Here is a 15,973-nt window from a genome sequence, read left to right as displayed (position 1 = left end):
AGGTTTCTTACTTCCACATATTTAGCACGTTGTGGGCAGTCAGGATGGTCGGCTCGGTGGGTTCCCATACAGTTTGAGCACTTCACCTCTTGCTGTTCATCCATTGCAGGGCAGGTATCAGTAGTGTGTTGTCCAGCACACTTAACACATCGTGGATTGATTTTGCAGTGGCGTGTACCATGTCCAAACTGCTGGCACTGTTGACACTGGGTAGGACCTTTTTTGCCTCCACGATAGGCCTCCCATCTCACAATAACCTGCTGGATGGATCTGACCGCCTCTAGTGTCTTCAGGGAGCAGGTCCCACGTTTAAGGTGTACGAGGTACAACCTTGAATGGATGCCCTCAGCACGTCTTTTCATCTCAAAAGCCTCGATGACTTCAAGCTGGTATCTTGAGCGGAGTTCCTCGACAATTTCTTCTAGCGGCGTATCAGGAAGACCCCGGAGTACCACTTTAAATGGCCGCTGGTCCTTGGCAGCATAAGAAAAATATTCCGCCTTTCGATGATTAAGGTATGCAATCACACCCTCACGTTCTGCCAGGGATCGCGAGATAATGGAGGTGCCTACTCCACTAATTCGGAACTCCGGCGTGAGACCGCGAGCCTGGAGCTCCGGGCGCAGCTCAGAAATGGGTATTGTCTTTACGACAACGGGTGGTGGTTTGCTAGCTGGGCCCGGGGGCTTTTTAGCATTTTTACCTGCCATTGTAGCGGCAGAATTTGCAGGTGTGTTTTCCGACGGACGGACTTTTGATGATGTTGAAGCTTTGTTTTTCATATCTTTAACTGTGCTTGTCTTCTTCTTCTTTTTCTTCACTTCAATGAAGTCACTTTCGTTGTCTGATGCGACGCTGGTGGCCTCAGAACTGTAGGTGCTGGAACTGCCGGTGCATGTTTCAGTGCTCATTTCACTGACATCTTCCGTCTGGGCCGATGTTTTAGATGTTTTCGAGCGTTTTGACACAATCGAGTCCGAAGAACTTTCGCTCGAGACCTTCCTTCCTCTTTTCTTCTCCTCACCTTTCTTCGGCATAATAAGGCCGAAGGAGGTTAGGGTTCACTTTTTTATTTTTATATCACTTTATTCACTATTATCACTCCACGACGTGTTTACTCGTTGAACTTCCAATCAAGACTCCAACAACCGGCACTCAACCATATATGATGCCGAAACGAACCTGAAACCGGGTTTATATAAACGTCGAGGTGTAGCGAAGCCAGCCAGCGAACTCGCCCGACGCTGAATAAAAGCCGAAGTGAGGGTCGAAAATCGCGTTAAAATTGAAGTGACGCTCAACGAGGAAACACGTTTCACGCACGTTAAACAATCGCAATGGCACCGAAAACCAGCGGAAAGGCAGCGAAGAAGTCTGGCAAGGCCCAGAAAAATATCTCCAAGTCGGACAAGAAGAAGAAGCGCAAGACCCGCAAGGAAAGCTACGCCATCTACATCTACAAGGTGCTGAAGCAAGTCCATCCGGACACTGGCATCTCGTCGAAGGCGATGAGCATCATGAACAGCTTCGTGAACGACATCTTCGAGCGCATCGCCGCCGAAGCGTCCCGCCTGGCGCACTACAACAAGCGTTCGACGATCACGTCACGCGAAATCCAGACCGCCGTCCGTCTGCTGCTTCCTGGTGAGCTGGCCAAGCACGCCGTGTCCGAGGGCACGAAGGCCGTCACCAAGTACACCAGCTCGAAGTAAGCTGTTCGTCCGTGGTCGTCGCAAACCACACCAACTCGTCGCCTAACAACGGTCCTTTTCAGGACCACAAAATGTTTTCCAAACAAGAATCATTTCATTTCATTCCATTCCATTCATCGAAGAGAAAGAAAACGACGAAGATCGAAAAATAATAATGTGTTTGTGTTGTGCGTTGAAGAAACAGAACAAAAAGTGTGTCGAACCGTTTTCTAGTTTAACATCACCACTTCGTTGTGTTTTGGCGCACACATAGCCGCGCGTAACACAAGCGCGCGTAAATGAATTGAATGAACATTTTAAACAGTGGTTTTAAGAAAAAAAAACCCAACGGTTACTAACATTTAAAGCACTCCGTTATGGTTTCTATGGTTATGGCACAGCCAAAGGCAAAGCAATGTGTCATTTTTTTCTCGTCCAATACATATATGTTCAACTTGGTTTAATATGGAACAGATTCTCTTTAACAACTCGTTAAACCCACCGCATGTAATTGCTCACTAACTTAAAATCGCCGCCTACGGATGGGGTTGCCTGGTGTTTTGTAGACGTTAGCATATGTATTATGTTATGGTTTGTGTCACGGCTAGGTTATGGTTTGCATTTCTATCGTCATAGGTTGGGTTTTGTTTTCATTTATCATCATATGTATCAGTCAGGGGTTCACCATTTATCATCATCATCTTCTTCTTCATCATCATCATCATCATAGATATATATAAATATTATATATATCGATATAGCGTGTACGACGGGACGGGACGGGACGGGACGGGTACGAAATAATCCTCCTTTCGGTAACGGGTTGGTGGTCCTGAAAAGGACCGTTTGGGTTTGGTTGAAAACGAAACGAAACGAAACGAACCGTTGTCACTTAGGCACGTTCACCACGGATACGACGAGCAAGCTGGATGTCTTTCGGCATGATGGTGACGCGCTTCGCGTGGATGGCACACAGATTCGTGTCCTCGAACAGACCGACCAGATACGCTTCACTCGCTTCCTGCAGCGCCATCACGGCCGAGCTCTGGAAACGCAGATCCGTCTTGAAATCCTGTGCGATTTCACGCACCAATCGCTGGAAGGGCAACTTGCGGATCAGCAGCTCGGTCGACTTCTGGTAGCGACGGATTTCACGCAGAGCCACCGTTCCCGGCCGGTAGCGATGCGGCTTCTTCACTCCTCCGGTGGCCGGAGCACTCTTGCGGGCCGCCTTGGTGGCTAGCTGCTTGCGCGGCGCCTTTCCTCCGGTGGACTTACGGGCAGTTTGCTTGGTACGTGCCATCGTAGTTGATGTTGTTGATGCTGTTGACGTTGATCGGGTTCGACACGGGTCTGTTCACTTGTGGTGGTAATACAAAACTGGGCCGAACCGCGCCGTGAAACCGCGTTTATATAGTTTCGGGTCCCTCTTCGGGTGCTCACGATCGGGCGGGTCGGGTCAATAAAAACCGTGTTTCACTGCCGAACCATCGTAGTTCGCCGAAACCACTCTTGTTTCAACCACCGAGCAGTGCAGACGTGTTTGCAGCAGCCTACCTCCAGCATCCAGTGCAGTAAAAGTGCTTGTGAAAATCAGTCGTGTTTTCAGCTACCTGCCTCGAGCATACAGCTTCAAGTACCTGTGAAAGTGACTTTACCTGTGAGTGTGTACAAGTACCTGTGAGTTTGAGAGTAACGGAAGTGAATCTCTGAAGGTGGAATTTTGGACGGACTCTAACATTTGTGTGGTGAAAAGAAAATTTTCTCCAAGTCACTGACACCCGTCCAGGATATGGCGGGTCATACACCGCCTTGGGGAGATCCTTCTCCCCGAGAAAATCAACGTGGACGCCTAGCACCGGAATGGATGGACCCGAAAGGAGTAAATGGCGAACTCCTTTACTTAATCCTACAAGCACCAGAAGGACTCCAGCTGCCGAAAAACCCGTTTCTCATCAGCAAAAGTTTAACCAGCATTGTAGGCGATATGGAACCCTGCGCTCCGATCAACAAAGGAACCAGGTATTTATTAAAAACCAGATCTAAGAACCAATTTGACAAACTACAGACAATCACGCAGCTATCGGACAATACCCCCGTACTGATCACGGAACACCCATTTTTAAACCGCGTGCAATGTGTCATCACATGCCCGGAACTGTGCGGACTAGAAGACGAGGAAATCCTGGAAAACCTAGTGGACCAAAAAGTGACAGTAGTACGACGATTCCTACGACGAAACAATAACGAAACGACAAAAACCAACTCATTTTTACTGACGGTAGACTCAGTAGTTGTTCCCACGACCATTCGTATTGGACTCCTACAAGTCAAAACTCGGACCTACTATCCAAGACCAATGCAATGCTTCAACTGCGCCAAATTTGGCCACAGCAAAGCAAAATGCCCGTCGCCTGTTCCAGTTTGCAAAAACTGTAACCAGGACGAGCACGGCAATTGTAACGCTGCCCCAAAATGTAAAAACTGCGGAGGAGAGCATAACTCTCTGAGTCGCTCCTGTTCGCATTACATAAACGAACAAAGCATCATCAACATTAAAATTGACCGTGGAATTACTTATTTCGAAGCAAGGAAAATACACGAAGAACAAAAACAAAAATCTTTAAACAACCGACTTGACGCATCGAAGACAATCGACCCACGAGACAAGCAAATCTCCGAACTCACTTCCTTGGTAGCAGCCCTCCAACTGCAAATAAAAACACTTACGGAAAAACTCGAACAAAACAACACAACCACCGAAACTGAAGACACTGAAGAATCCGACTAAGAGATGTCCACCGCGACATCTGACTCCGAAACTTCAAACTCCACCTCGAACAATACACAGGAACACGAAACGAAAACAACCCAAAAACGCAGAAACACCCGACCAAACTCATCCGAAGAAGACCTTCGCTTAACGAACAAAAAATCACAGAAACTTGCACCCAAACAAAACGACACCCAAAACACTCCCAAGAAAGACACCAAAAAGAACAAAAAGCGGAACGGCTAACAAACACACACGAGTTAGACTCAAAGAAACGACCCTAGCAAGCCCCAAGACACATTCTAACGGACCTACGCTCTTAAACAAACTATCTGAATAAGAAAACAACCCCCTTTTTAAAAATGACAAACAAATTAGCACTACAATGGAACATACGTAGCATCAACTCGAATATTAACAACCTCCTACTTTTAATTGACAAACATTCACCGATAATTATATCATTACAAGAAGCATACCCCCGAAGACACATAAACAACAATTACAAATGGTATTTCAAAGAATCCAATCCACCCCATCACAATGTCTGCCTAGGCATACACAAAGACTATCCTCACAAAACACTCAACACCAACACAGACCTCCCTGCCGTAGCAGTACAACTAAAATGCCCAATCAAAGCCACCTTCATCAGCATCTATCTCCAAAACCAAAACATTCCTAATCTCAACTCAAAACTACAAGACCTAATAGACAAAGTTCCCAAACCAGTCGTCTTTCTTGGAGATTTCAACAGTCATCATCCCATTTGGGGTGGTAGCCATATCACGCCACGCGGGAGGGTGATAGTTGATTTTTCCATCAGAAATGACCTCATAATAACCAATCCAAATAAACCTACCAGAATCTCATCACACAACGGACATCAAAGCACACTCGACTTGGCAATACTATCCTCCCAATTAACACAACAACTACAAACAGACGTAGAAACCGACACGCATGGCAGTGATCATTTCCCTGTCATGCTGCAACTCAACAACAATCCTTCCAAATCCCAACTTCGCCCAAAGTACATATATCAACAAGCCGACTGGACAGGTTACCAACATGAAATAGACTTTTGCACAACTTATCAACAAAACTGGACAGCAGATCAATTTACAAATCTCATTCAACAAACAGCAAATAGATTCATTCCCCAAAGTTCCAACAAACCAAGAAAACGACGCAACCCCTGGTGGAATGCGGACGTAGCCCAAGCCATAAAATCCCGTAGAAAAGCCCTAAGGATGCTCCGTCGAGCAACCAAAAACAACCCTCCAACAACCCCTCACATCCTAGCTTTAGCAGAAACATATCGGACAGCCAACAAACAAGCAAAAATAATTACAGAAAAGGCAAAAGAAGACTCTCGAGGACGTTTCGTTGAAGAAATAAACCCAGATATGACCTGTCAAGAAATGTGGCAACGGGTTTCTCTCCTCAACGGAACTTACAAAAAACCCAAACCAATCCTTTACCTGAATAACACGTACACCACAGACCCAGCAGTAATAGCAGAAACTTTCAACGAACATTTTTACAATACCTCGTCTACCCAACAATACTCAATCCCATTCCAAAGAACCAAACAGACAGCAGAACTCCACGAACTCAATTTTCCTACCCAAACGAACGCTCCCTACAACAAACCTTTCGACGCTGCAGAACTTACCTGGGCACTCTACAAGTGCAAAGGAAAGTCTGCAGGACCAGACGACATCGGCTACCCACTGCTCCAAAATCTACCCCACTCAGGAAAACTGACCCTCTTATCCATATACAACGACATCTGGCACACTGGCAATATACCCTCGAACTGGAAAAATAGTTTAATAGTCCCCATACCCAAACCAGACAAAAACCCACACGAAGCAACAAACTATCGCCCCATATCACTCTTAAACTGCGTAGGAAAAGTGCTAGAGAGAATGGTAAATCGTCGTTTGGTTTACATTCTCGAAAGCCAAAACCTGCTCAGCGACGCTCAGCACGCTTATCGTGCAGGGCGCGGTACAGAATCCTACTTCGCCTCATTAGAAACAATAATCCAGAAATCTTTTTCCAAAAATGAACACATCTCCTGTGCAACAATAGACATCTCCAAGGCTTTTGATCGAGCATGGAGATACCCGATTTTAGATCAGTTATCGCGCTGGGGCATCGGAGGAAACCTTGCTTCCTTCATCTCCAGCTTTCTCTCAGACCGAACCTTTCGGACAATAATAGGAAACACCCGATCATCAGTAAGACAGTTAGAAAATGGTGTCCCTCAAGGCGCCATTCTCTCCCCTACACTATTCAACATCACAACACAGACACTTATAAACTCACTCCCAGAAAACATCACACCACTCATATACGCCGATGATATCCTTCTGATAGCTACCGGCTCAACACCGAAACAAACACAACAATCTCTTCAGAAAGGACTCGACAAATTACAACAGTGGTCCCGCTTCACGGGCTACGACATTTCCCCAGAGAAAAGCAAAATTATTTGTTTTTCTCAATTTTCTGCACGCCGCTCAAAACCACTATTCATCAATAACTCTAGAATCCCAAACGTAACAAAAACCAAAATTCTAGGAGTAGTCATTGACTCAACTCTTAGCTTCATACCACACACTCAATATCTTCAATCTTCCAGCAAAACCAAACTACAGCTGTTCAAGTATCTTGGCTGCGGTAAAAAGCGAGCTTCTCGCGAAACCCTGCTAAAGATCATGAACGGCTGGCTTGTTCCGAAAATACTATTTGGCGCCGAACTCTACTCTAGAGGCGGCCCCAACATCCAAAACAAAGTAGAGAAAATATACAACCAGGCCCTGAGACAAATCTCAGGAGCTTTCCGCACCAGTCCCATACCTTCGTTAATCTGCGAATCCGGACAGCTCCCTTTCAGTCACATTTTACTCAATAGACTAGTATCAGCACAAGCACGACTCAACGAGAAAAATTTCCCAGCTCAGCCCCTCACCAACAGAACCAAAACCCTCTTCAAACAAATTACCACCAAAGAACTCTTAGAAATAGAAAAACTAAACAGACTCAAAGACAGACCCTGGAGCGCAACAAAACCCAACATAGACTGGACAATGAAAGACATTAAAAAGGACAACTACAACCCCACCATTGCTCAACAACTCTTCCAGCAGCTCATCAATGGCAAGTACAAAACACATCACCACATCTACACAGACGGTTCCGTTCAAGCAAATGAAACCGGATGTGGAATATACTCGGAAACTACATCTATCAGTCTTAAACTCAATAATAATTTATCGATCTTTTCCGCAGAAGCTTTAGCCCTCCTAATAGCAGCCGATGAGGCCACAATAGACAACAAAGCTAACGTTATATTTACAGATTCCGCAAGCGCACTTCAAGCAATAGAAAAAGGAACATCAAGACATCCCTACATACAATCCATTGACGAACATCTAGCCACTCGGAACATCACCCTTTGCTGGATACCGAGTCACATGGGAATCGCTGGAAACGAAGCCGCCGACCGATTGGCGAACGAAGGTCGAGAGAAACCGGACACCATCGAGACACCTTTCCCAAAGAGAGACCTCCTTCGCTGGGCCCAAGATGAAGTACGCTCATCTTGGGAACGCAAATGGAGATCGCTCATCGACGCCAAACTCCACAGCATCAAACCAACCACACTACCATGGAATGACACACCGAAACCACGCGACCAACGGATCCTCACCCGCATCAGAATAGGACACACCCGACTGACTCATAGCTACCTTTTCACGAAGAACAGCCCACCACCAATGTGCATCACCTGTGGATGCCAGCTCACCGTCAATCATATCATAGTTGAATGCAGAGCCCATACTACTGCCAGACAGCAATTCAACATCCCACCAAACCTAGAATCCGCCCTCAGCAACGACCCCACAAGCGAACACAACATCATACAATTTTTGAAAGAAATTAAAATATATAAAGAAATTTAACAGAAAGGAAAGAATAAATAAAAATGAAAAACAAACCTAATCTTAAGTTTAAATTAAGGCAATATTGTTCCCCTCCCCACCCAATCCTTTCCTTAAACTATCCCATGATTCCAAACATTTCCCTACTATGTAACTTTAATTTAAGATAGAGATGAATGTCGCCGTTAAGGCGCAAAATCTCTTTAATAAAAAAAAAAAAAAAAAAAAAAAAAAAAGTTCGCCGAAACCGTTCGTTCAGTTTGCATCGTGTCAACAACAACCAATTGTGTAAAGCAGCATCATCATGACCGGCCGCGGAAAAGGAGGCAAGGGACTGGGCAAAGGAGGTGCCAAGCGTCATCGCAAAGTGCTGCGTGATAACATCCAGGGAATCACGAAACCGGCCATCCGCCGTCTGGCTCGCCGTGGCGGTGTGAAGCGTATTTCCGGCCTGATCTACGAAGAAACTCGCGGTGTGCTGAAAGTGTTCCTCGAGAACGTGATCCGTGATGCCGTGACGTACACCGAGCACGCCAAGCGCAAGACCGTCACCGCCATGGACGTCGTGTACGCCCTGAAACGCCAGGGACGCACCCTGTACGGTTTCGGAGGTTAAGCTGCGCGAACAGCCCCGCTTGTTGGCAAACACAAAAATCGGTCCTTTTCAGGACCACCAAAACTGTTCCAGAAAGATATATTTCCTGCTCATTCGTATCAAACTAAGCATTTGTGGCTCTCCCGACGCTCCGGCACATTTGCCGCCAAAAACGCCAGAGAAAAAAAAATGCGACTTGACTACTCCTCTCCTTCTCTTACCCCATTCCCCATGCCCGAAACGATATCCGATGGAACGACACAGCGAGTGGTATGGTGTACCGCGCGTAGTGGTGGTGGTGATGCGCGATACACTACCGACGGTTCTGATTCTCGGATATGTGACCGATTCGTTTTTTAACACGACGACCCACTGAGAGTTCGTAGAAAGGCGCCGGTCTACCTCACGGGGCTCGGTGTGGCATACGGGGAAAAGAACGCTTTGGTCGTTTACATTGTTAAATTCCCTACCTGTAGAGCGCGTAGCGTTGGCCGTTTTTAACGCGATGATCAAAACCCATCATTTTTCATGGCCACCACCACCAACGCATGTGTTCGGGTAGAAATGAGCGGAAAAAAGCTACATACCTGATATGAAGCAAAATGGTTTGCCCCGTTTAACCTACCAAACTTGCGATGTTACTTCACACATTGAGACACATTGCTTGAGTTAATTTTAAACATTTCTTTCGTTGTTCTCCAGCCACACTGTGAAATTACGTCCATTTAACCATTTAACTACTGAAACTGAACAGAAACCAACTGCCATGGGCACTGAATGTAGTGAAATAAACCTTTATCACACGATTTTGTCGCCCTGAAAAGGACGGTTTTTGTGACGGTGAGATCTTCGGCGGGGTTTGTGAGCGCGACACGGTGCCGCGCGGCGGGGTGAGCACGAGAGAGCACGCCTTATGCCTTCTTTTCCGTCTTCTTCGGCAACAGCACGGCCTGAATGTTGGGCAGCACACCACCTTGGGCGATGGTCACACCGGAAAGCAGCTTGTTCAACTCTTCGTCGTTGCGGATGGCCAGCTGCAGATGGCGCGGGATGATGCGCGTCTTCTTGTTGTCACGGGCGGCGTTACCGGCCAACTCGAGCACTTCCGCGGCCAGATACTCCATCACGGCCGCCAGATACACCGGTGCGCCGGCACCGACGCGCTCGGCATAGTTACCCTTGCGCAGCAGACGATGAATACGGCCGACCGGGAACTGCAGACCGGCACGATTCGAGCGGGACTTTGCCTTTCCCTTCACTTTACCACCCTTGCCGCGTCCAGACATTTTCGATTGTTTAACGAGAGGGATACGTGGTGCTCACTCGAAGAGGTTCTCTTCCGAACTATGCCGAAACGATGATGATGATGATGATGATAAATTCATTTCGTTTATTTGTACTAATTCCGAGATCGTTTTTGCGAGATTTAGCGATCGCACGCTTTTCATTCGCTGTTTACATTAGTATTGCCATGGAGGCAGTTTGATTTGTCTTAAATGTGTGGTTTTGTGCCAACGGCGATGAGAGTATTAACCTTAACCTACTCCTAACCTAATATTAACCTATTATTAACCTACTATTTACACCAAGCCTCTAATCAGTTCATGGGGTGAGGCTTGCATGGCGGATCTCAGTCGATCCGTTGCTTCAAATGCTATTACGTCTAGCGCTTTCGTGTCTGCTACATTATAAAGCTCCTCTAGACGCGTTCTAGGAGGAGCATTTAATATTAGTACAAGAAATCTATTCAGTGCCGTTTGTACGCGTTTCAGATTAGTGGCGGCACAGGAGCTCCAAACTGGGATGGCATATGTGGCCGCAGGCAGAACAATTTGTTTGAACACCGCAATCTTGTTCTTTTTATGAAGGGTAGATTGCCGTTTTACGAGCGGGTACAGCAGCTTAAGTAAAACAGCAATGCGGTCTGCAAGATAGCGCGTGTGGTGGTGGAACAGAAGCCGATTGTCGATCGTGACGCCTAGGTACCGAACCGACTGCTGCCATGGCACTGGTGTTGAACCCACTTTGAGACGGGATTGCTCCGGAGGTTGCAGCAGGTTTTTCCTTAGTCGATACGGGATGACCATCGCTTGCGTCTTCTCTTGGTTCAGCTTTATCTTCCAGCTGGCGGCGTATTGCTGGAAGACGTCGAGAGCCCGTTGACCGCTGTTCCTCAACTCTGCTGGAGTGCGACCCTTGGTGGTGATGGCAGTGTCATCAGCGTACAGGTATATTTCCGAACCCCTTGGCAACTCTGGAAGATCCGCCGTAAACAGAGTGTACAACAAGGGGCCCAGGATGCTGCCCTGTGGGACGCCTGCCGCGATGTTGGTTGGGCTGGATGACACTGATCCCAGGGACACCCGGAAGGTTCGTTGCCGCAGGTAGTTGCTGACCAGCTTCACAAGATATGGAGGAAGCCGGAAGGAGTGCATTTTGTGGACAAGCCCATCATGCCACACACTGTCGAAAGCCTTCTCCACATCAAGCATGACGACCGCAGTGGACTTTCCGACCCTCTTGTTCTTTTCGATGCTTATTTTCAACCTCAGGAGTTGATGTGTTGTTGCGTGTCCTGCACGGAAGCCAAACTGCTCAGGAGGCAATATCTGCAGATCTTCCATCGCATCCCGAAGTCTCCAACTTATGAGTCTCTCGAAAAGTTTTCCAAGCGTGCTCAGCAGGCTGATTGGGCGATAACTGGAAGACCTCGTTGGGTCCTTGCCTGGTTTTAATATCGGAACCACCTTTGCCGTCTTCCAAGTCTGCGGATAGTATTGCAGTTCTAGGCAGCAGTTAAGAATGTTCGTCAGGAGAGTGAGGGCTCGGAGTGGGAGATGCTTTAGAAGGATGCTGAGTATGCCATCAAAGCCAGGGGCTTTCATATTCCGCATCATCTTCAGAGCATGACTCACCTCTCCGACGGTGGTGCGATCCTCTGGAGGCAGGGTTGGTTGTACGGAGTTCACTCTAGCCACTGATGAGGCCACCTCTACCTCATGAGGGCTGGGCAGAGCAAGGCCAATTCGGTGAGCATCCGCGAAGTGTTGTGCGAGGGCACCAGTCTTCTCCGCTGGAGTAAGAAGCACTGTGTTGTCGGCTGCAACTAGAGGTGGTATCGGCCTGGGTTTTGTACGGAGCGTCTTTGCCACTTTCCAGAAAGCGTTGGTGCCTGGATGGAGTCGCTGGACCATGCGCTCAAAGTTGTTATTTCTAATAATCTCCACCCGATGCTGGATAATGCGGGAAAGTTGTGCTGCCTGCTGTTTACAAAGCTGATCCCCAGTGCGCTGGTATTGCCGCCTCACCATGTTTCTCCGCGAGATAAGCTGCCGAGTATGGTCGTCTAGGACAATCACCTGCCCTCGTGTGGACACCACTGGGACACACTCCGCCTCTGCCGAGCGAATAGCCTCCTCCACGATGGTTACAGCTGCCTCAATGGAAGCTGGTGACGGTGCAATCTCGGTGGTGGTGATTTGCTGGTCAACCAGTCTTCCAAAGCGGTCCCAGTCAACGCAGTGGTAATTTTTCCTTGTTACCGGCGGAGCTCTGATGGCGTTGAGCTGAACGTGCGTTAAGACCGGGAAGTGGTCCGAGTTTAGCTCATCCAGGGTGGAGGGTTTGGTGATCTGCAGGTTGGTGAGAAACAGATCGATAACTGAAGGGGATCCATGGTTGGGGATGGCGGTGGGAGCATCTGGAAACTCGACGATGAAATGTCCATGCTGGGCGACCTCAGCCAGGATGTTTCCGTTTCTATTCTGCCGCATATTTCCCCACAAACGATGACGGGCGTTTAGGTCCCCTCCAACAACCGTGCGGAAGTTGTTGCAGGCGATGGTGTTTAGATCTTGGCGAAAAGCTGCTTCAAGTGTACCAGAGCATTGTCGAGGACAGTACGCGGATACGATGTGAAGGGCTCCCGAGCTGGTACTGATCCTAACGCCAACTGCTTCAATGATGGTGGTGTTGAAGTGTGGTAGCAGTTGGTGCCTGATGCCACGTCGAACAGCGATCGCAACACCACCTCCGCGAGAGTTAATTCGATCCAGCCGATGTACTTTATAGTTGTCCAAATAGAAGCTCAGCTCTGGTTTGAGATGCGTCTCAACTATTAGCGCCACGTCGATGTTTTGACGATTCAGGAAGTCGTTCAGTGGAATTTGTTTGTTCCTGACAGAACAAGCGTTCCAGGTAGCCACTCTCAAACTAGGCATATCGAAGGACTAGCTTTGTCAGTCGAGTGAGCTGCTCCTGTTTAGACTGGCAGGAACGCACGGTAGCCATCATCTCATTGAAAATCTCCATGAGAGTTGCCGCATCTAGGAGATCGTTTTCATTGTTTGCCATTTTAGCCTTGGCGGCGTATGATGCTTCCTTTGCTTGCAGCTTCAGGTGATGTACGTCTACGGCCACCTCGTTTTGGGCTGGCTGATGTTTCTTATTGTTTGGCAGGACCGGAAAATTTTCCTGCACATTCTTCAGCCGATCGCTCAGCCCGGATGATGGTTGTTTGAGCGCTTTTTTCATTTTTTGGCCTTTGCCTTGGGCACGCATTTGAATATTCTTGAACTCATCCCTTTTTGGGCACTCGCGGTCATTTGCGCGATGAGGGCCGCCGCAGTTTGCGCACTTGGGTGGTTCTGGTTTGACGCAGTTGGCCGTAAAATGCGAAAGGGAGCAGCTCTCGCATTTCGGCTGCAGGTGGCAATTTCGCGAGCCGTGGCCAAATGCTTGGCATCGATGGCATTGAGTGGGTCCTCGCTGGCCCCCACGGTAGGACTCCCACCTAATGCGGACAGAAAGAATCGCTCGCACCGATTTTAATGTTTGTAATGTGCAAGAAGCACGTTTCAAATGAACCACGTAGAGCTGGCTGTGGTAGGCCACCGTCTCCTCGTCCTTTCTCTTCATACGGAATTCTTCTTCTACCTCTAGGGCATGGGTTGACCGGAGCTCATCCCGGATTTCCTCAGTATCCATTAGTGGGAGTCCTCGGATGACAACCTTGTATGGTCTATCATCGCGCAGATCGTGCGTGAAGTATTCAGCCTTCTCTTGCTCCAGAAGCTTCGTGAGAGCAGTGTGCTCCTCTCTGGTCTGCACGAAGAGTTTCGTGCCTGTGCTGCCAAACTGGAACTCGGCTTTGATGTTTTTTGCCAGTAGTTTGGAGCGCAGAACGGGATAGGCCACGTTTTGGACTACCACTGGCGGTGGACGGCGATTGTTTGGCGGAAGCCCTGCTGAACGCCCTGGTGCTGATGTTTTGGGCGCATTATTTGCACCTTTCTCTGTCGTGCTCCGTCTGGCTCTCGTACGCACGGTGCGGAAGCCCTCCGGGTCTTCGTCAGACGAGTGGTCTACCTCACTACCACTGCAGGCAGACATGTTGACATCGGGTGGCGGCAACGCACCCGAACCGCATACTTTTTTCCTCTCGCTTCTCTCACTTCCACTAGAGCCCGAGCGCATCGTTCTCTTCTTCTTGTCGTCACTCTTGTCCTTCGGCATACCGCCGAAAGGAAAAAAAAACCGCTTCAATCACTAACACTGTGTTTCTTACTATGTGTCACTCCGTCTACAGTCTGAGTGCGAATGGATCGGATGCCGAAACGAACCTGAAACCGGGTTTATATAAACGTCGAGGTGTAGCGAAGCCAGCCAGCGAACTCGCCCGACGCTGAATAAAAGCCGAAGTGAGGGTCGAAAAACGCGTTAAAATTGAAGTGACGCTCAACGAGGAAACACGTTTCACGCACGTTAAACAATCGCAATGGCACCGAAAACCAGCGGAAAGGCAGCGAAGAAGTCTGGCAAGGCCCAGAAAAATATCTCCAAGTCGGACAAGAAGAAGAAGCGCAAGACCCGCAAGGAAAGCTACGCCATCTACATCTACAAGGTGCTGAAGCAAGTCCATCCGGACACTGGCATCTCGTCGAAGGCGATGAGCATCATGAACAGCTTCGTGAACGACATCTTCGAGCGCATCGCCGCCGAAGCGTCCCGGCTGGCGCACTACAACAAGCGTTCGACGATCACGTCACGCGAAATCCAGACCGCCGTCCGTCTGCTGCTTCCTGGTGAGCTGGCCAAGCACGCCGTGTCCGAGGGCACGAAGGCCGTCACCAAGTACACCAGCTCGAAGTAAGCTGGTTCGTCCGTGGTCGTCACAAACCACACCAACTCGTCGCATAACAACGGTCCTTTTCAGGACCACAAAATGTTTTCCAAACAAGAATCATTTCATTTCATTCCATTCCATTCATCGAAGAGAAAGAAACCGACGAAGATCGAAAAATAATAATGTGTTTGTGTTGTGCGTTGAAGAAACAGAACAAAAAGTGTGTCGAACCGTTTTCTAGTTTAACATCACCACTTCGTTGTGTTTTGGCGCACACATAGCCGCGCGTAACACAAGCGCGCGTAAATGAATAGAATGAACATTTTAAACAGTGGTTTTAAGAAAAAACCTAACGGTTACTAACATTTAAAGCACTCCGTTATGGTTTCTATGGTTATGGCACAGCCAAAGGCAAAGCAATGTGTCATTTTTTGTTTCATCCAAGACATATATGTTCAACTTGGTTTAATATGGAACAGATTCTCTTTAACAACTCTTTAAACCCACCGCATGTAATTGCTCTATAACTTCAAATCACCGCTAACGGATGGGGTTGCCTGGTGGTTTGTAGACGTTATCATATGTATTATGTTATGGTTTGTGTCACGGCTAGGTTATGGTTTGCATTTCTATCGTCATATGTTAGGTTTTGTTTTTATTTATCGTCATCTTCTTCTTCTTCTTCATCATCATAGATTATTATATTATATATAACAATATATATCATTATATATGGTTTGTATTGTTTTGATTGCATCTCATACCCCATATGTATCAGTCAGGGGTTCACCATTTATCATCATCATCATCATAGATATATATAAATATTATATA

At 47.7% G+C, this 15,973-nt stretch overlaps 4 protein-coding genes across 4 annotated transcripts; 3 read left to right on the top strand and 1 right to left on the bottom strand.

The window, feature by feature from the left end:
• The first annotated feature begins 1,337 nt into the window (after nucleotides 1-1,337).
• LOC131289614 (histone H2B) lies at nucleotides 1,338-1,712 on the top strand. The gene has a single exon (XM_058318907.1). It carries the CDS (start codon nucleotides 1,338-1,340, stop codon nucleotides 1,710-1,712), a length of 375 nt encoding a protein of 124 aa, XP_058174890.1.
• A 7,012-nt stretch (nucleotides 1,713-8,724) lies between these two features.
• On the top strand, nucleotides 8,725-9,036 carry LOC131288004 (histone H4). Its single transcript, XM_058317100.1, has one exon. The coding sequence runs from the start codon at nucleotides 8,725-8,727 to the stop codon at nucleotides 9,034-9,036; it is 312 nt and encodes a 103-aa protein (XP_058173083.1).
• An 890-nt stretch (nucleotides 9,037-9,926) lies between these two features.
• Nucleotides 9,927-10,304, bottom strand: LOC131288005 (histone H2A). The gene has a single exon (XM_058317101.1). The coding sequence runs from the start codon at nucleotides 10,299-10,301 to the stop codon at nucleotides 9,927-9,929; it is 375 nt and encodes a 124-aa protein (XP_058173084.1). The 5' UTR covers nucleotides 10,302-10,304.
• A 4,487-nt stretch (nucleotides 10,305-14,791) lies between these two features.
• On the top strand, nucleotides 14,792-15,166 carry LOC131288003 (histone H2B). Its single transcript, XM_058317099.1, has one exon. It carries the CDS (start codon nucleotides 14,792-14,794, stop codon nucleotides 15,164-15,166), a length of 375 nt encoding a protein of 124 aa, XP_058173082.1.
• The last annotated feature ends 807 nt before the right edge of the window (nucleotides 15,167-15,973 follow it).

The sequence above is a fragment of the Anopheles ziemanni genome, chromosome 3 (assembly GCF_943734765.1).
Source record: "Anopheles ziemanni chromosome 3, idAnoZiCoDA_A2_x.2, whole genome shotgun sequence".
Lineage (NCBI taxonomy): Eukaryota > Metazoa > Arthropoda > Insecta > Diptera > Culicidae > Anopheles > Anopheles ziemanni.
The sequence above is the reverse complement of the archived record's forward strand: the minus strand, read 5'-3'. Positions and strand labels throughout refer to the sequence as shown.

Bases quoted from the DNA above. Each gene is read 5' to 3' on its own strand.
- LOC131289614 (XM_058318907.1), top strand. From the start codon at position 1,338: ATGGCACCGAAAACCAGCGGAAAGGCAGCGAAGAAGTCTGGCAAGGCC.
- LOC131288004 (XM_058317100.1), top strand. From the start codon at position 8,725: ATGACCGGCCGCGGAAAAGGAGGCAAGGGACTGGGCAAAGGAGGTGCC.
- LOC131288005 (XM_058317101.1), bottom strand. From the start codon at position 10,301: ATGTCTGGACGCGGCAAGGGTGGTAAAGTGAAGGGAAAGGCAAAGTCC.
- LOC131288003 (XM_058317099.1), top strand. From the start codon at position 14,792: ATGGCACCGAAAACCAGCGGAAAGGCAGCGAAGAAGTCTGGCAAGGCC.